The 19557-nt window shown below is 41.7% G+C and overlaps 2 protein-coding genes across 7 annotated transcripts in view; both read left to right on the top strand.

Annotated features, from left to right (window-relative positions):
- The first annotated feature begins 1660 nt into the window (after window positions 1-1660).
- Window positions 1661-8641, top strand: APOH (apolipoprotein H). Of its 2 annotated transcripts, XM_042025495.1 has the most exons (8): window positions 1695-1810; window positions 2937-3113; window positions 3733-3829; window positions 5151-5227; window positions 5781-5969; window positions 6576-6755; window positions 7227-7424; window positions 8244-8641. In XM_042025495.1, the coding sequence occupies exons 1-8, from the start codon at window positions 1747-1749 to the stop codon at window positions 8312-8314; spliced, it is 1053 nt and encodes a 350-aa protein (XP_041881429.1). In that variant the 5' UTR covers window positions 1695-1746; the 3' UTR covers window positions 8315-8641. The 2 variants fall into 2 exon arrangements, with proteins under 2 accessions (XP_041881430.1, XP_041881429.1); XM_042025496.1 differs by lacking the exon at window positions 2937-3113 and having other exon boundaries at window positions 1661-1810.
- Window positions 8642-12681: 4040 nt separating this feature from the next.
- Window positions 12682-19557, top strand: part of CEP112 (centrosomal protein 112) — a 158596-nt gene continuing 151720 nt past the window's right edge. For all 5 annotated transcript variants that reach the window (XM_042025497.1, XM_042025499.1, XM_042025498.1 and 2 more), the window contains exons 1-4: window positions 12682-13116; window positions 13788-13908; window positions 14188-14378; window positions 15084-15232. In XM_042025497.1, coding sequence (XP_041881431.1) covers window positions 13809-13908; window positions 14188-14378; window positions 15084-15232 — 440 coding nt within the window. In that variant the 5' untranslated portion in view covers window positions 12682-13116; window positions 13788-13808. The remainder of the gene's footprint in view (window positions 13117-13787; window positions 13909-14187; window positions 14379-15083; window positions 15233-19557) is intronic.

Genomic DNA, 19557 nt, shown 5'->3' on the forward strand with positions numbered 1-19557 from the left:
TTCTGGAACATACACAGTTATTTTTAACATACTTTCAGATGTTTCTTATTGCAGAGAGTAAGTTTTCAAGAAGAATCACAACATTGGCAGTTACTCTGCGCTTATGTGAAATATGTAAATATTCATTCCCCTGTCCCTTTCACATGCAGTTTTAAGTCTCAATTTTAGGAGCACTAAAGTTTTCGCTCACAATAATCGATGGGAAAATGAACGTGCAGGTAATGTAACGTTTTTTTCCTTGTTTTTTAGTAGTACAGAAACGTTGGAATTTCCCGTTTAAGGCAGAGCGCGTTGCGTCCCCTGCTGCGCGCCAGAGGAACTGCGTGTGAGCAACACCAAAATGCCCCAACTTGCTGCCATCCATTCCCGGTATTTTAAACACAGAAAAGGATATAATCCAAATATCGGGCAGATCTAAGGAAGGATTTAAGCCAGAAGCAATAAAGTTCATTACAGCAGTGTGCCTTTAAGGGAAAAGCTACTTGTGAAAGAAAGGAGGAAGAAGCAGGCTGTGACAAATGGAAAAATAATCAGATGTAAATACAGAAAATTAAGTCAATCTTTTTCTGTTGGTTTAGCAGTGGTACTTTGCCCTTCAGCAATGTGTATTTGGTAAATACTCTGAGTAGGACATTCATAGCCTTTTCTTTCTGAGAAGAATAGCATGTTCCCAATTGTTTAATGTTGTGGCTAAAATTTTTGTTTCAAATACAAACAGAGAAATTTCATAAAAAAACCCCAAACAAACTATTGGAGATCCCAGCAGTAAGAGCTTGACATAACCCAGCTTCTCTCAGAGCTTCAAATGTCCCTCACTCCCCCTCACACGCTGTGAGTCAGCAGGGGAGGAGGATACTTAGATTAGAAACACCAAACTGTGGAACAATCATTACACAAATGTTATTTTGGTTGCACTTCAGATGCTCCTGCAGTTAAAATCTGCTAAATTAGGAGAACTGCAGTGATCAGAACCTCAGCCAATACCTGTTGAGTTCTGACTTGATGACCCAAACTTGCAGCTCCGAAACAAGGCTTTATGCCACCCAAAAATATGATTTATAACCCCCTTGTCACAAGTAAGCACAAGATTCATCATTTCAGCCTTCCTGCAGTGCTGGCACTGAGCACTGTCTCTGCTGCTTTTGGTTATCTGGTAATTGGGAGACAACAGGAATCAGATCAAACTGGGCCCTGAAGCCTGAAGTTTCAGGCCAGATCATCATCTATGTAAACTGGCATGAGGTTGGTACATCACTGGAGGCACATGACAATACAATGTCACTCCAAAACAGATCAGTTTGCCTTAAAATTGTCTTGCTATAACTATCAGGAGTCTTTGGTACACAGAAATGTCCACGCTCGAGTGATAAACATGAGCCTCGGAGTGAGAGTTCTATTATTCAACCCAATTTTGCATTCCAAATACCCCCATCCTACACAGATGTTGAGAGTACTGTTTTTCCCAACACCATCAGTCCCAACAGGAGAAGCTCTGCAGAAACAACCAGAGAGGAGCCTGTGTGGAGCAGAAATTGCCATCTGAATTCCTGCATTATGCACTAAATGAAACATGTGATGGTTGCTTCAGCCTTTATTAGCAGCGACACAAGGAAGCTTTTATCTTCTGTTTACTGGGATGGAAATAAACACAAAGAGTTAATATGTAACCATCCTTTTGTGGGTGCCCTCGTTTTAAGGGAAGAGCACTGGCCTGGGGGGCACTCGGGACGTCGGGGACTGGCAGGGATGCACCCCCTGGCACTGCTTGGGTGCCTCGTGGCTCTGAGCCACTGCGCTCTTGCGTCCAAAGGTGAGTGTCTTCCACTTCCTATGGGCAGCCCCATCCTGAAGTGGGAATGGGTGAAACTGGAGAAAACAATGGGATTTTAAAGCCTCTAGATAATCCTGGTCAAGAGTTTTGAACAGGGGTTTTCTCTAAAAAGCTTTTCTTCTCTTTTCCCTTTCCATTCTTTCCTCTGTCTCTTCCTGTGGTGAGGTGAGTGGCTGTGTACAAAAGTATAAAATGAAGGAAAGCAGAAGAAATGCTGACAGATGTTGTGGGACCCAGGCTGCCTGGATGCCAGGGGGGAAGTGTGTGTGCCAGCAATTAACCTGCTCCATCTCTGCTCATCTGCTCACTCCTCCATGCCCGCACAACTCCTGCCTCACTTTTCTCCTCCTTTCCTCCATGCCAAGGGCTCTGGGAACTGTCTCATGTCCCCTCTCCCTGTGTTTGCCATTTATTTCTCCATCCTGAGCCCCGTGTCCCTCTGTGCTCTCCCCACAATGCCAGCAGGAACCTCTCTCTGTGTCCTCAGCAGGAGCTCAGGCTGCACCCTCTGTTCCTCCGTTGCTGTTCCCTCCTGTTCTCACCCTCTGGGTGATGAGTTGTTCATGCTGTCAACGTGTTAGAGCTGTTTGGGAATCAGAGCTGTCTCATGTAACAGAGGGTCTACTCCAGTGAACAGAAAAATTGGAGAAACCAGAGGAAAAAAAAAAGAAATTTAATTACAAGAAAAAATACCTGATTTCAGGCTGACCCCACCAAACTGATTTAGATTAAAAATGAAAGGCATTCGTTTGCTTCTAAGTCCCTCTCACCCTGTTTTTTCCAAGGTAATTTACTGTAATTGACTCACTTTGTGCACCACCTTCATAAATCTATTTTGAAGGAAAAGTGAATTTTAGTTTAAAAAGTGACATAGAATCTAATTGGGGCCATTGATAGAGATGCTGGGGAGAAGAACAACATGGTTTTTTCTGGCTAATACTTACGGCCACCATCAGCTGCCTCAGTTAAGACAAAAGGACAGTGTAGCTCAGGGCAGGGAGATACTGTAACTCATAATAATAGCGAATCCTCTGCTACTGTTGAGAAATAAAAACAGCTCCAGTTTTTTTACCCAATTTCTTGTAAAATATCTCCTCTCCTCCAGTCTGTCCCAGGCCACCAGAAGTTCTCTTTGCCACAATTAATGTAGACAAAAAGGTGTATGAAGTGGGTGAGGAAGTGGAATACACCTGCCGGCCCGGGTTCATGCCCAACAGTGGGCAGAGGAAGTACACCTGCCTCCCGACCGGCAAGTGGGCCTTCAACACCCTCCTCTGCCTCCGTGAGTAACAGCAACTCCTGCTCCTGCATTTATGGCGTGCATGGATCTGAAAAGGACATTTTATAATCCATGTGAGGAATGGGATGTATTTAAACAGATCTCTCTCCAGAATACAGATCTCTCTCCAGTTTTTCCTCCCTCACTTGTTGGAAGACAGCAAGGCGTAGGGGAAGAGGGGTGGTAACAGGGGAAGGATCTTCCCATCCATGTCCCACACTTCCCTTTAAGCCCCTGCTCCTGGATGGGGATGGAGATTGGACCTGACACTGTGAATCTTCATCTGCCCCAGCCCAGCAGCACTTATTCTCTAACAGCACACACTGCTTGATAACCCCTGCATTTATTGCATTCCTCAGTGGACATTTTTATCATTTCAATGCAGAGAAGTTACGTTCCTTAGACAATCAAGTGTTAAAAATATTTAATCACAAAAACTTGTATTTTGATAGACACATAGAACAGCCAGACTTGTGGAATGTAGTACATGGGAGTGGAGAAATATGAAAGACACCAGGATGAATCTTTATGATCTATCTACTTGTTCCCATTATAATGAAATTGTTATTTCATGCCTAATGAGATAATGTTATCCTTTTTTAAAAAAATATTTAATACACAGCAAAGAGATGTCCCCCTCCTCCCCCGCTGAAGAATGGGAAAATGGATTTTGAAGAGTTCCAGTACCAGAGTACTGTAACTTTCTCATGTGATCCAGGGTAAGTGTTCCCTTCCTCATGCTGACAAATAAACAACCTAAATCACATTGTAGTATCACCCATCTGCAAGACAGAGAACATAGAAAACTGCACATAAAAACTCATCTACATTTCAGAAATCATTAAAAAAAAGCCTGTCTGGTGATCCACCTCTGTCCAGTCTTGGCTATAACATTATGGAGCTTTGCTACGCCAAAGAAAAGTCTTACAAACATGGAAACCACCAAAATAGCAGAGATAGGGATTTTACGCAAAGATTTATTCTGGACTGCTTTCCCCTGCTTTTCAAATCCTCTTGTTACATCATGAGATGAAATCCAACAGCAGTGAGTAGATAATCTCCATCAAAGTTATGCTGTCAGGCTCTGGAGACTGGAAATTGTGTTTCTATGCCTTTCCAAGCTCAGTAAATGAAAACATGAGGTTAATCCTAATTTACCTGCAGTAAATGCACTTCTACTCAAGGCTACTCGTTAGCTTTAGAAATGAGGATGCATTTTAAAAAATAGTTATGGTAAATGCAGGGAAGTATTTGATAGTGGCAGGTATTTAATTGTACTTGGGTAATTAATGACTGAACAGTGCTTTCCTGGAAGGTCACAGGTGAGACACAGCCTAGAGCTCACTGAGAAGTGCCAACAGCCTCAACAACTTCCTTCTGTAAAACAGGAGAAAGATAATGAATAAATAAATTCAACTATGACACCAAATGTAGCAATGGGACTTCATTTGATTTTGCTAATTAGAATTTACTGGTTTTCAGCTGTGTGCTATTGAAATGCCAGACACGTGATGAATATTTCTTTAAAACCCAGAGTAAATGCTAACAGTGTGAGTGCAGAGGATGGGAGAGAAGTGTGTAATGTGCATATGGAAATTGAAATGTCTGTGACTAAAATACAATAATGCACCTCAGTGACTTTAGTTCTTAAGAGTGCTGAGTTCTTTCCAATATTTGATCCTAATTGCCATAATTAACTAGGAAGTCCTCCCAAGAAACCATAACATTTGCATTAGCAATCACAGATCAATGTTTGCTATTTACATACATCTATAGTATTAATCAATCGTAGAAATTAATATGTAAAACAGAATATAAAGTTGAAACAACAAAATGTCTTCTTGTATCAAGCCTTCTGCCTGGATCTTTGCAATATTTGAATATTAACAATTTTTCAGATCTGATTCTAGAATTCCTTTGAGGTCAGGAATTGCTAAACTAAAGAAGGATTTCAGAGTTGGACTCTTAATTCTGTTCATGAGAAATGACAGATCTTTGATTGATCTCCCTGTTCTGATAACCAGGACTGTTTGTTTCCAGCTACAACCTCGTTGGGTCAAGAACAAGCCAGTGCATGGCAGATGGAAAATGGACTGGAACTTTTCCACAGTGTCAACGTATGTGTTTCAATAACAAAGAACTATTCTATCCTTATTCCTATTCCGGAACAATTGCATTCCATTGCTCAAATTATATATACTCTTACTCAGAAGTCTCCTCTAGTGCTGTGCAAAAGCTGGTCAGGAAAAATCAAGCAGAATGCTGCATATTTGGTTTTATATGTGTGGATTTTAGAGAAATACACTTTAAAGGTCTGTACAAAAGGTCGGGATCAGGGATGCTATTTACAGCTGAAGGTAAGATGCTTATCCACTCAAATTCCTCCTCCCTGTGTATAAAAAGAGGATATTGTCATGCCTTTGTACTTATTCAGGGTTTTGCTATAACCTATCCTGCAAAAACATGTTACTGAAAAGCAATAATATTGTCTGAAAAATCCAGGAAAGCTCATGAATTCCATACTCTGAGGCCCCTGTCACTTTTAATTTAAACTATGTTTTGCCAGTTATGATTCCATGTGGGTTCATGTAGTCATAAGAATGTTGCTCCTCTGATTCTACAATAATTATATCTTTAAGCCTTAATTTTCTCAATGCTGTGCTTTTGTAGCGGTGACTTGTGCACCTCCATTGCTCCCGGAATTCGGGGTCCTCTCTTACCGTCGCTTAAATCCTGGAAATGTCTCTCATTTCCTGGACACGATCCTGTTTGAATGTGTCCCTCCTCTCGCCCTGATTGGGAATGAGACAGCCACCTGCATGGCCAATGGGACCTGGAGCAGCATTCCAGTGTGCAAGGGTGAGTAACTCACTTTTATCCACACCAAAAAATATTACTGAAATTATATATACGGAACTAAATGAACAACAATATTTTAATTTTTTTTTACAGCTGTTATTGCAAACACACAGCACAATTATACTGCAGTTGAATTCTGCAATCATTCAGGCTCGTGGTTCAAGGGGATTGCTAACCTACGGCACACAACCAGATTGACAAAATATTTGCTGCAGGTGTAAAGGTTATATAAACAAACCCTGCTAAACGTGGTGCACAGTGGGAAACCTGAGCATGGCCTCCAGTGTGCAGCCGAAATTTGATTCTAAGTGCTCAGATTCACCTAAGAAACAGTCAACCTGACTCTCAGTCCTAAAAACTTCCCTGCTTTTAGTAAAATTACACCATGTTTAAATCATGTTATAACCACAGATTGCAATAGATGTGTGTTTAAAACAAGAAATGTTTATTTATTTGTTGTGGTTTTTAAGCTCTTTCCCCTGGCTGTGTTTTCCTGTGAAAGAGGCTGCAATGAACCACCATGAAAGATTTTATCCATTTTTCAGGGATATAATACGGTGTCTTTTCGACCCATGACACTGATAAAGCTTTGGTTTTGTCCCCCAGTTGTCACCTGCCCCACTCCAATAGGAATAGAAAATGGGTTCATAGAGTTTGCTGTCCGCAGAACGTATCACTACAACGAAAGTGTCAGCTTTGGCTGCCAGCCTGGCTATGTGATGGAGGGATCCAAGCATTCCCGCTGTGAAAACACTGGAAACTGGTCCACGAAGCCAGCCTGTAGAGGTAAGCACACCCCCTCTCTTAGAAACCAGGAATCAAACTGAATTCTTCCATCAGACCACTGCTCTGACTGTTGAGTTGTCATTCCTTTGTGCTAGAGCTGTGCTCAAGAGGAAGCCAAAAAAGGAATTGCAAGGCCCTGATAATCTAAACCCCCTCCCAACACTAAATGTTGTATGACATGATGTATCTGAACCGACTTCAGTGATCAGCCATGCAACTTTATTTTGTCTGAGTATTTCCTCTCCTCTTCCTATTTCACACCATTAGAAATTTTACTGAGGCTGGATTTTCACTGGAAGCTTTTGACCCTGTACTTCAGGGTCTGAAGTTGTTCAGCATTTTAATACCAGCAGAAGTTCTGTCTATATGTGGGACACATTTTCATTCCCAAATGTCACCTATACAGAATTCTGATGGCATCTAATCTACCCCCTTTTCAAACCTGTTCCTTATAACTGGATTTTTTTACAGCACCATGTAAAATACCAGTTAAGAAAGCTGTAGTATTGTACAATGGTGAGAAGAAGAGAGTTCAGAACGACCTGAAGGATGGCATTCTGCATGGGGAAACTGTATCCTTCTTCTGCAAGAACAAGGAAAAATCCTGTGCCTACACTGTAGATGTGGCATGTGTGGATGGCAACTTCACCCTCCCTGCCTGTTTCAAAGGTATGAGCCAAGCTGATCACAAACCAGCTCCTGGTGGAGGAATTACAACTGCTTTAATGTGGGGGACAATGTCATAATTCATCTTCAAGCCCTACTTGAGTGGCTATTTGAGTTATTGGGTATTTTGGAAGAAAATGGCCTGAGGAGAGAATGCCCAGCAAGAATTTTATTTTGGTTGTGCCAGAGCCCTGCTTTAATTCCTCTCCTGTTCTAGAAGATGTTATTTAAGGGTGGTCTAGCCCAAAGAAAAGGCCGTACGTGAAGTATTCTGGGATTTCACAAATCCTTGGATCAGCACCTTCTTTAGGGATAAAGAGCCTGAACACTGCTGCAAGCTTGAGAACCTGATGTATTCCCTCCTATTCTGGTGAATTATTCCCACCTTATGCTGATAAGGAAAACACTTTGGACCGAGAGTGTTGAAAAGCAGCTGAGAGCTGTGGGGAAGAGTTGATGCTGGAGGAACTGCTTCACAGACACACAGGCTTTTAGAATAAATAAACAGACATTACCAACTTTGTTAGCAAGAGGAAATGTTTCACATTTGTTTTGTCAATATTCATTGCATAGAATTTTCCTCGTAAATTTTATTTTCATTTGTAAGTGAAGGAAAAGCACAGCCTATGCACTATGAAAACATCTCTCCTCACATCTGGCTTCTGATACACGTAGCTCAGCTTTATTAAGATAGAAATTAAAACAGTGTATTTCTTCCACCACTTTCACTATGATGCAAAGATTGACTGCTCACCTCGCTGTTGTTTTCAGCTATCACACGTTTCAAGAATTTAACCCAAGCTCTTCACTTGTCTCCAACAGAACGTGGCTTTTTTTCAACTCTGGTGAAGAAGGACCCCTCAGACATGAAAGCATGTGAAGATGAAGCCTGAAGCAGAGAAATAACACAGTACGAAGTTTCTGCCTTACTGAGACAGAACATTCCACATATGAGAGGAAAACTTAGGTCTTGTGAACGTCACTCTGGTCCTGTGAGTGTAAATTTCCAGGTGAACTCCGGACTCTCTGAAAGCTCTTTTCCCTCCCACCATCCCCACCAGTCTCTTCCACATCATTTCAGACATTAACTTCCATTCTCTTGTCACTGCTTTCTTCCAAATCCCTGCACTACTGCTTCTCTTTCCACATTTCCAACGTTTATGCAACTGTAAATGACTTCCTCAAAAGCAGTTGCTTTACAATAAAGTGATTTTCAGCCACTACTGTGTTCTTATTTAATATTACCTAATCATCAATCAGATCCTTCATCTCTGGACTGATTTATAGCAAAAGGCCTTAATCATTAGTAATTACTGGGTTCTGATTCCATTAGCACTCCCCTGTGACAGGGAGTGGACCTTTAATTATAGAGAGACAGAGGGTCATGAGCCTGCGATTTTCCAGAATTTACGTAAGTAGAAAGACTGAGATTTCCCAATGAGTGTAGAACCCAAGTATCCAACCATGATTTAAACATCAGTATGATCAGAGAAAGGATTTTTAATATTTCTAAAAAAATTTGCCTAAGTTAGTATGACTATCTAGATTTTTGAGATTCTAACTTCACCTGAAACTGTTTTAAACCACTGTTAATTTTTACCACTGTTTCAATATTACACAATATAATTGCTTTAGGTTGTTTTTTTTTAAAGAGAACTGTACACCATTGTGCAACAGATCCCTGGTCACTAAGTAGCTCTGAAGTAAATCGTACTTTTAATTTGATTTATGATACAGGCAGCTCACTGGTATGATCCAGTCTGGCAAGTTTTGCGCTTATGTCTGTATTTTCATTCAGAAAAAGTAATTATAATTTCAACATACTAGAAAGTGATAAAGAAATATTTGTGGTACACATATAATAAATTGTCATGAGTCATACATGGTTCCCTCTGCAGTTTAAAAGCCTTTTCTTTGATAAAAAGCATGAGCTCTACAGTAAGTAATCCACTGCAGAACTTTTAAAAGGAACATTTAACATTAAGATCAAACTACTTGTGAGATAGTAGAGCTGCCATTAAAGAACTCTGAACATACTCTAATTATCTTTTTTCTTTTTTTTTTAAGGCTGCATATGAATATTTTAATAGTATGACTGATAGAATTTGTCCTTATGCTTCCTATTTTTAAGGAGAGATTGAGGCAGCTATTATTAAGCATTTAGTACTTTGTACTCAGCAACAATTTAATTTTCTAATGCAGAGACAGACAAATTCATGCTGGCAACTGAAGTGGGTATTTCGTTGGTGCAGTTTTGGTTCTGAACATGTTTAGGTGGGATCCTCAAATGATGTTTGCAGGCCAAGATATCCATAACTCCTTCTAACACATACATAGATGAGCTGGCAGGAGCCAATTAATTTGGAAATCCAGTCTAAATGTCGTGTGGATCCATCTCTGGGATCAGGATGTTCAGGACAGTTGCTGAGATAGCAAACACAGTTTAATATTAACTTGCGTTTCACAGCAAACCCTGTGAAGTTGGCATACGTAAACTTAGCACTCACTGCCACCCAAACGCTGCTTGCCCCTGAAATTACTTGTGTTTTGCACAAAAACAGCTGCCCCAGGAAAACTGAGGCTTTTCTAAGGAAGTTTTCCCAGTTCTACTTACCAATGCAGTAGGATAATGACAGAACACGCTGGCTGGCCCTGCTTCCTCACTGGATATGCAGCATTGGAATACTTGAAAGGTTCACCCTTAGGAGTCAATGCTCACATGCTGAATTTATTATCTACTCTCCTGAAGCAAGAAGAGGGAGAAAAAAAATCTGTGACCTGTTAACTCTTTGAAGTAATGAGGTATTTGTGAATCACAACTTTTCAGACATGAAAGATTTGCTTAGAAGTTCTGAAAAATAATGTCTTGCAACTCCAAGTGTTCCAGAAGCTAGTATGAGGCAATGAAACCTGCCTTCTTTTTTTTCTATACTTTTGAGATGTTTGAAAAAATGCCTTAAGCTGTGTTCATGTTACTTGTGGCAACCTGCCGAGACAGTTAAAGAGATGAGAATATGGTAAAATGTGGTGAAAACAAAAGGACTGAATATGCTTTACTTAAATGACCCTATTTTTACAATTCAAATTGAGAATTTGTTCTGTATTCTGGTTGGGATATCTTTGTGTTCTACATCAGTGTATCTACAGCGATTTCCTCAGGAGGGTCAGGGCACATCAGTGCTCCTCATGTCCAGGCTGCAGCTTTGGCTGGAGATGAGACCTCAGTCATTTCTTCAATCCTTTATTTTTCTTTATGTTTTTTTTGGACAGAAGTGATGCAATTGTCAAATCACTTCAGGTAGGCTCCAACCTCTCTGGCCACTCTGCTCTGCCTTGGGAAGCAGACCCAGAAACTGGATCTATTCCCTCAGGAAATTTCTCCTGCAGTAGTAGTTCCAATCATTGATTTTGCTTGGCCTCGTGTACTTTTTCATCATATTCCAGCAAGTTCAGTTTTTCAAAGTACTTTGTGATGAGCATGCCAGAGATATATTCAAATCTGAAGGCAACATGCAGAAACACAGCAGCCTTACTCTGCTGCAAGAATCTACCATGGACTTCACACAGATGAAAAGTGTCCCATATTCCAATATAAACTAGATGACAACTATTTTAAATTTGGAATTTAAAGATAATAAATCATCCTTGTAATGTACTCTTGAGATTCTACTGTTGCTGAAATACTCCACCACTGATTTTTGCACTGTTTCTATGCAAATGTGGGTTTAAGGCATGCTGAGTAGGCCCCAGTGTAGCTGTCAGAGCCATCACCCAATGAGCCCGAACACGGAATCATTTCTGCTGAAGATTAGCTGAGAAGTCAAAGAAAACAGCCAATTTCCTACTGTACGTGTAAGGATTTCGTTTGATGTGTACGTGCATCTGAATCGAGCTCAGAAGTGCTGAAGAGTTTGTTTGTTCGAGATAAAAGCACTTTAGACACTATACACAGAGCAAAGCCCATGACATATTTTGATGACAAGAGAAATAAATGAATCGAAGAGGTCAGAGGGTTTATTTGGGATCATACATACACACAATCATTTCATTCAACACAGGAAGAGACTGGACAGCTGAAAGATTTCTCTAATTCTTTTGGATTAATTGATGGTTTTCTTGAAATGGCTACAAAACAAGTACAACCCATGGGTTTTTTTGTAGAAGCGTCAGGCATGTGCTTTGAAATTCTTTCATTCCACAACACCCCCTCATGTTCTCTGTCCTTGGGATAGGACATGAACAACCCAGAAAACATGAGCAGTATGGAGCATATTTAATCGCTCTATTACCTACAAGAAAATACTTGAACAGATTTGACTCAGAAACTGTGGATAAAATTGGATCTGCAATTATTAAACCTTCTTCTGCAATTTCAGTTTCTGGCACCCACCCCCCAATGCTCAGGATCAAAAGCTACTTCTGATTTATTGACCTTTAACTTCAGGGTGGCAAATACTTTTCACTAAGCTCTGAATAGAAACATTTTTTTTCACCAAATATTGATCATAATGAAGATATATCCATCCCTTGTCCCAAGTCCCTCTCCAGCTCTCCCGGAGCCCGTTTAGGAACTGGAAGGGGCTCTGAGGTCTCCTGGAGCCTTCTCTCCTCCAGGTGAACACTAGATCCCAGCTTGGATCCAGAGGGGCTCCAGCCTTCAGAGCATGTCTGTGACCTCCTCTGGACTCTCTCCAGCAGCTCCAAGTCCTTTCTGTGCTGGGCCCCAGGGCTGGGGCAGCTCTGCAGGTGGGGTCGCACCTGAGCGGGGCAGATGGGCAGAATCTCCCCTCTCCTGCTGTCCTCACTGGGGGATCAGCCCGGGGCGCACGGCCGGGTTGAGCTGCTCACCCACCAACATTCCCAGGTCCTTCTCCCCAGGAATGCTCCACCCCGCCTGTGTTTGTGCTGGGGATCGGCCAAATCCAGGTGCAGCAGGAGTTCGTACTTGGTATCTCCCGTTTCTCCCTAGGAGCTCCCCGAGGCTCTGGTGGGGACTCCTGAGGCGTTTCCCGAGCGTGTCTGAGCGGATCAGTAACTGCGCAGGGAGGTGAACCTGGGGGAGAGCACCGGGTGTAGCCATGACCGCACTGCTGAGGTGTGGTGACATTCATCACTTCGGGCAGGAATCTCAGAATCATCCAGTCCAGCTCCTGGCCCTGCACAAGACACCCCAACAATCCCACCCTGTGCATCCCTGAGAGCGGTGTCCAAACGTTCCTGGAGCTCTGGCAGCCTTGGGGCCGTGCCCATTCCCTGGGCAGCCTGTTCAGGGCCCGAGCACTCTCTGGGGGAAGAACCTTTTCCTAATATCCAACCTAAACCTCCCCTGGCACAACTCCAGCCGTCCCCTGGTTCCTGTCCCCGGTCACGGGAGGGAAGAGCCCAGCGCCTCTCAGAGCTGTGACTGCGTTTCCGCGGTGCCACAGCAGCACCTTCCTCGCACTCGCTCAATCCCAAGAGCTTTTCCCATTCCTGGGGACGAACAACGCCCCAGCCCACCCCCGCTCCCACCACTGCGGGCTGTGCTCGGGGGCTCCGTCCCACCCGCCCGAGGCCGCCGGGCCGGGCTGGCCCCGGTCACCGCGGAAACGGAAACGCGCGGGGCCTGGGGCCGCCGGGAGCGGGGCCGGTTTGAACGTTCGGCCGCCGCCGCCGCCGCCTTTCCCCCCGTGGCCGCCACCCGGAGCCCCCCGAGGTAACGGGGCACGGCCCGCAGGGCACGGCCGGGGCAGGGAGGGGTGCAGGGGACACTTGTGTACGCTCCAGGCCGGGGGCACGGCCGGGGGCCGGTGCTGACCGCAGGGAAGGGCCCTGGGGCGGGCCCGGGTGTGCGGCTCCGCTGGCAGAGAAACGTGTTCACTGCTGGAGTGTCCAAAGAAAGGTCCCCACTCAGCTGGGAAATGAACGGCAGAGGAGGGAAGAGCGCTGCTCTTTCCGGTGCTGCTTCCTCAAAAACAGTCCTGACAGCATTTTTGGTTCTTTTAACTATAGCTCCTCTTGCTGTTTTCCACCCCTTTCCGCCTTCTTCTTTTAAAAACTCCCTCTAATTCTGAAGAATAGCAAGTTAGGAGTGCAGCATCACACAAACGCCTTGAGGTGTTTTATACTAATTGGGTGTAATGAATACATTTATTGTGTGGTTGGCTATTCAGTTTCAAATCTAAACAAGCACATTCTTGTAGATTACACTGAGTACCTGTTATTTACAAAGAATCTATCTTAGTTTTGTGTTTATTTGAACGTAACAACACATCTCGTTTCACTTCCTGTATTGTTCTGGGCACATCTTTGTGTGGCCTAAGATAAACAGAGACTGATGTAAGATAGTATTTGACCTTTTCTACATCAATGTCATTAATTTTGCAGGTTACTCTGTGTTCTTTCAAAATGAACAGTGAAGAGGAAATAAAGGAAAAACTGGATGCAGAATTAGATCGCTGTGTTGTGGCTATGAAGCCCTATGTCCTAAACCTGAAGCATAGTTCAGGTACATATGGTAAAATGTGCATTTAAACACTAATAACAAAGTCCAATGTTTGTGGAATATGTAAACTTGAACTATTGTCAAAGACTTATTTTTAATCGAGGTATTTAACCATTTCTTTTACTTGGTTCAGTCTTTTGGATTTTTTTTGTTTGTTTTGCTTTAAAATTTAGGGTAGGAGGGAGAAACCTACAAAATTGGTGACCAGTGGTGGCTTCTGTTTTCTGAATGTGTTTATTTGCTCTGAAAATGTATAGTGACCATGTATATCTATATTTTCAGAAAGAAAAAGATGCTCACTGTGGATTAAAAAACTCTGCAGACCTTCAGGAACAGGCATAGGAATAGTGGGAAGGGAGAATCGAAACTTGTATGCAAAACTGCTGCTCCACATGCTGCAGAGAGGAGTTCTGGATGGTCCCTTCACCCAAAAACCAGAGGAAGGAATGCTGAAAACTTTGCCTGCCTACATGGTGGGTGTCATTTCTTTATAAGACAAACTTGCTGAAATGCATCCTGAAATCGCTTTTCCATCTTTGATTTGGCACAATGTGAAAAACAATTCTGAATGGGTTGAGTGGAACTGCATGTGATAAATAAAGGCAGTTCTTGTAATTGATGTTGGGAAAGCCTTTCAATGGGCAAAACTTGTTGAGACCTGTATCTTCAAAATTCTGCTTAGAAGGCTTTTAAAAATAGGTGTTTTGAAGGAGCAGAAAGGTAATCTTTTTCTAGTTCTTTGATAATAAAAGGCCCTTGAGGCTTTCTTTTGTCCTAATCAGTAGATAGTTCTTGTGAAAGGAAAAATGTACTTAAAGGTGGTGACTTTAGTAGCCTGAGATGACTGTAGAGTTCACACAGACATTGTTAAAGTTGCGGTTTGTTTTCTGAAGAACTGAATATGCTGTGTCAACCCTTGGCATAAGATTCAGTGAGATAACAGTGCCAATTTTTGCTAAAATTACCCATGCTGTAAGAAGTAAAGTATTGGAAAATATTTACTCTGTCTCCATGAATTCCCGTGGGTTGGGAAGGTGGCATTCGCACAGCTCACTGACTTCACTGGAAAAGGAGCGTTCGTACTGCAGATCCTCCTGCGAGAAATGACAGTAAGAGTGTAAAGAATGTATCTGTGTAAATATATTCCCATGTTGATCTTCCATTTGTTCTCATTATAGTCAGTTTATTTTGATGAACCAAGTTCACCAAGAGTTCGGAACAGTAGCCCTGACTGCTACCCTGAGTGGGTGGTGGGAGAGCTGGGAAACCATGAAAGTAATGTATCTTCTGTGGAGGAATCATCTTCAGCAACACCACCTGCACACGGGTAAGGTTCCTGTCCTTGCTTTAGTCAGTGTTTGATTTGTATTTAAAAGATGTTTGATTTGATAAGCTCTGGATGTCCCAGTTTGTGTGAGTTTCTTGCACTCCCTCATAGACTCACCATCAGTGTTTGTGCTTTATACACAGAAACTCTGGTAACAACTTCAATGTAATGAGAACTTCTAGACTCCTCTGTCCTTGCTTTTCTCAATTATGTCTCCCCTGGCTCCTGTGCATCTTCTTCTATGTTCCATCCCTCTATCCTCTTTCCCTTCCTCTTGTTGTTCTCCTTTCATTTACAGACATGTTAACATGGAAAATCAAGGTCTACATTTGTAGTCTAAGGCTATGATGCTGAAAGCAGCTGTTTTATCAAATAGATTTTAATGGCTTTTTTCCCTATAGATTAGGAATATAAACAAGCATACAGATGGTAGATTTAGAGGTTGTTCTATGATTGTTGCTCACAGGTTTTTTAGAGGAAACAGAATACTGGCTGCCAGCAGATAAGCAAGTTTTGCTGAGCAAGGTGTAGGTGTTTGATTTGCAGTAGCCAGTGAGCTTAAGCTGCATCCTTAGTTCCAATCAGATGAGAACAGAGCTGTTTACAGCAGGGAAAAAGGGGTGGAATGTGTCATGTTATTAAGGCTTGTTTTCCTGTTGGCTTAGAAAGATGTCCCTGCAGTATTGAAGGAGTGACAAGCTGGTCATTTGGACACTTGGAAAACTTCAGCTCTATTCTGTCCTCATTTGTGGGACTCTTAGGTAAATTCTAGTTTCATCTACTGTTCTTAAGTATTCTGGATTTTCCTACACAGTGCAACTTTGTGCTGATTATCAAGATATGTGTTCCTTTTTTTCCTTTATGTGGCTGCACTGCAGTCATGGATGGAATTTCCTCTTGTTTGCTTGTTTCAAAGTCTAGTTAATGTTTAGCTTCTCTGAAATCCCTGGTGAAGGAAGCACTCTCAGACACAGAGTGAATATTATTCAAAGCTCAGTAGGTGCTGTACAAGAGGAAGTGAGTGTTTGCTCTGCTTCTGGTTTTGTTTCATGGCTTTAGAAATACATTTGCAAGTTTTGTTTCAGAAGTCCAATGCTTCTTTAAGGTCTTCGCTTACATTTTTCAGAAGTGGCCATCATTAGCTGTTCTATTGGAGGCACATTGATGCTTATGCTGTTTATTATAATTTTTCAATCATGTTTTTAGTTTTTCAGCAGTGATTTGGGTGACAGACACTTGCAAGTTAAATCACATTGATACTGAGTATTGTGGAACTTTGCCTCTTCCGTATCCATTAACTGTGTGTAATTCTAACAATCATTTTAAAATGCTCTTAGGTCTGAGGTCTCTGTATTGTCTTTTCTTGAAGATTAGGGGCTCTTCTGGTTGCTTGCACTCATGCTCTGATAAGAACCTGTGGTTTTGACTTGTGGTTTAAGAACCAGAGGCAGAGAATGGAGAATTGCCAGCTGAATTATGAGATTACTGCTTTGGGCTTGGTGAAACAGAGAATTGTTGGGAGGAGCTGTCCAGATACCCTTAATTAAAAAAAAAAAAAATTTAGATTTAACCTTATGAAAACAAGGAATGCATCGTGCTTTAAGAAATGTTTTTTGAGACCTTGGATAAATTTTTGTTATTGTTGTGCTGTGTCAGGATACCTGTCCTGCATCTGACCAGATTGTGTCAGTCCCTGGGAGCAGCATCATCAAATTAAAGTGTCACTCTGGGTGTTAGAAGCAATAAAACAGTACCAGCACAACTCTACCCCATTAGGCCCAATTTAGCACATTGCTATCTCTACAAGGCCATATTTGTGGTATAAAAATATACCTAATTACTCCAAATTCCTGACTTGTACTGTCAGCTGGGATTTGCATATTCCTCCCTCTTCATCTGACTGAGGCTGGTCCCCACTTGAGGAAAGCTGAGGTATAGTTCCACCTATTCCCTTCCTTCTTTGCCATATTTTTTCTCTCTTTTGCTGCCTGGTTTGTAGTAGAATATTGGGAATCTGATGTATTTTCCCACTCAGTGTCTGGACCTAAGATTCAGCTTGGCCTGGCAAAGTTCCCACAGTCATTTTTGGTGTAGTGCAGCTTTATTTCACTTTTTCCTTTTTATCCTGTGGGAATGAAGCAATACCTACGTTGGTGATCAGTATGGTTCCCAAGGCTCTGGTGACTTCTCTGGAGACCTGGATTGCAAATTATTCCATGCCAGGAAAAGCAGATAGATGCAATTGAATAATGTTACTGGTTTAAAGGAGTCTGGGAATTAAAAACCAGCTCTACAGGCACAGCTCTGTCAGTGGATGCTTGGACCAAGAGTGGGGCTGTGTATAAGGAAATCTGAATTTGTGTTAGAAAATCTGGATAGCTCTGTAGGTTACATAAACTAATCTTCACAGCAATGAGAAACTAATTTTCCTGCAACTTATGCAGAAAAATACTGAAGGCAAATATTTCAGCTGTTGTGTTTTGTAGAAATACAAAATATTTACATGCTTAATACTTATTTAAATGTGACCATGTTAAGATATTGCCTATATCCAACATATAGATCCTGTTTTCCTTTGTATTTACAGTTTTGGATGAGGTATCAGTGCAGGTAAAAATGTAATATGTTAAATATTTCTGGATGTGCAGTTTGTAGGGATAGCCAGCAGATGGTGACCGAGTTCCACTATATTTGTCTCTCTTCTCTGAATGTGCATTGGGAAAACTGAACCCACGGGCATGGACTATGTGTAGTTGGATGAAAATCTTGCATTCCAGCCATGACTCAGTTCTTACATTTTCTCAGGGCAAAATAGATAATGTCGGTGAGACATGTTTGAGTAACTACTTGATGTTCTTTATCTCAAGATTCTCTCCTTTCAAAGACCCAAACAAACAGAGAAGTTCTTTTCATAGTGATTTTTATCTTGCAATACAGATAATTCTGTGTTGGACAATTTCGGCTTTTTTATATGAAGTTGTTTTTCTGCCTAAATAAAAAGTAGGTAGACAAACTGGGGTGTGGATGAATAAATCTGACTAACTGGGGCTGGAAAGGTGCAGCTTTATTTTGAAATGTGAGAGGGTTTGTTTGAGAAATGTTTAGATTGGTTTGAACAGAAACCTGGGCTTTCTGACTCCCTAGGAAAATTCTACTTTATGTTTATAGAGTGTGCCTGAAAACATTGTTAAAGGTTGGTGTGTAGTCATGCTGTAGCAGGGGGGAATCAGTGAGTTTCCCTTACTTTGTTCCTAGAAGGAATATTTACTAATCTCCTTTATTAGCAGCAAATTGCTTCCTCCTCCCATGCCAGCTCCCCTTGGGCTGAAGCAGGAGGTCACAGGGCTGATATGAAAACTCTGATCATCCTTCACTCACCTGAAGTGGGAGGAAAAAGAATTAATCTTGTGCTTTTTGGAGCCTGACTCTTATTAGCAGGAGGCTGGAAAAGGGAGTGGACAGGTAGTACATGCTTAATATGAGCAAAACTGTGGTCCATCCCTAACAATCTTTACAAATTCTGTTTGTAGAATCAAGTAAAGCAGCTTCATTTTCAGTTCCTCTTCAAAATAGCAAATACAGACCTAAGAATACATCTAGACTTCTGTTCTCCCTTTGGTCAATTTGAAAGTATTACAGGCAAGCTGGGTTGGGTTGTGTATTTGTTGGTATTCCTGAATCTCTGAATGATGAGGGCATGAATTCTGTTTTCTCTCATTTTTAACAATTGGAACTTTATTGCATTGTTAGGTAACCTGAGTATTGTTCAGAAAGGAAATCTGATAAGAGGGCAGATTTACTCGCAGGAAAAGATTTATCTCCCTTTAATTAAAGGTAATTTTGTGTCAGATGAAATCCTGGTAAGAAATGCAAGAGGCAGTCATTGTGTTATTATATTCCTTTTGATCTTTTTTACCTCTAAGACTTTGCTTATCTGAACTATTTACTGCTTTATAATTGTTATTGTGCATCCATACGCGTTGTTTATGTGGGATTTATTGGTGCTGGAATGGAAGGTAGGCTCCCAGTTGTTGTATTTCTCTGTTCCCTGCTGTTCTGATGAAAGCTGGGCCCTGTGCTTCATGAAAACTTTGTGTTTGTCTTCCTAGAAGTGACTGGTTTATATTGTACATCCAACAGTTGTTGTTCTGTTCATAAACACTTCATTCATCTCAGTGTCTTTTTGGTACAGCAACCATCTCATCTGCTGCCAGATGGAAAAGAAGGGAGGTATTTCAATGGTCTGATTTGATTTTAATATAATATAGCCAGTCATAGGAAGGTGAAGGGACTAACAGAAGGTTTTAATTACCTTAACTGTGGAT

The sequence above is a fragment of the Corvus kubaryi genome, unplaced genomic scaffold (assembly GCF_017639235.1).
Source record: "Corvus kubaryi isolate FWS band 111438036 unplaced genomic scaffold, C.kubaryi_AGA036_p1.0 37272, whole genome shotgun sequence".
Classification (NCBI taxonomy): Eukaryota; Metazoa; Chordata; class Aves; order Passeriformes; family Corvidae; genus Corvus; species Corvus kubaryi.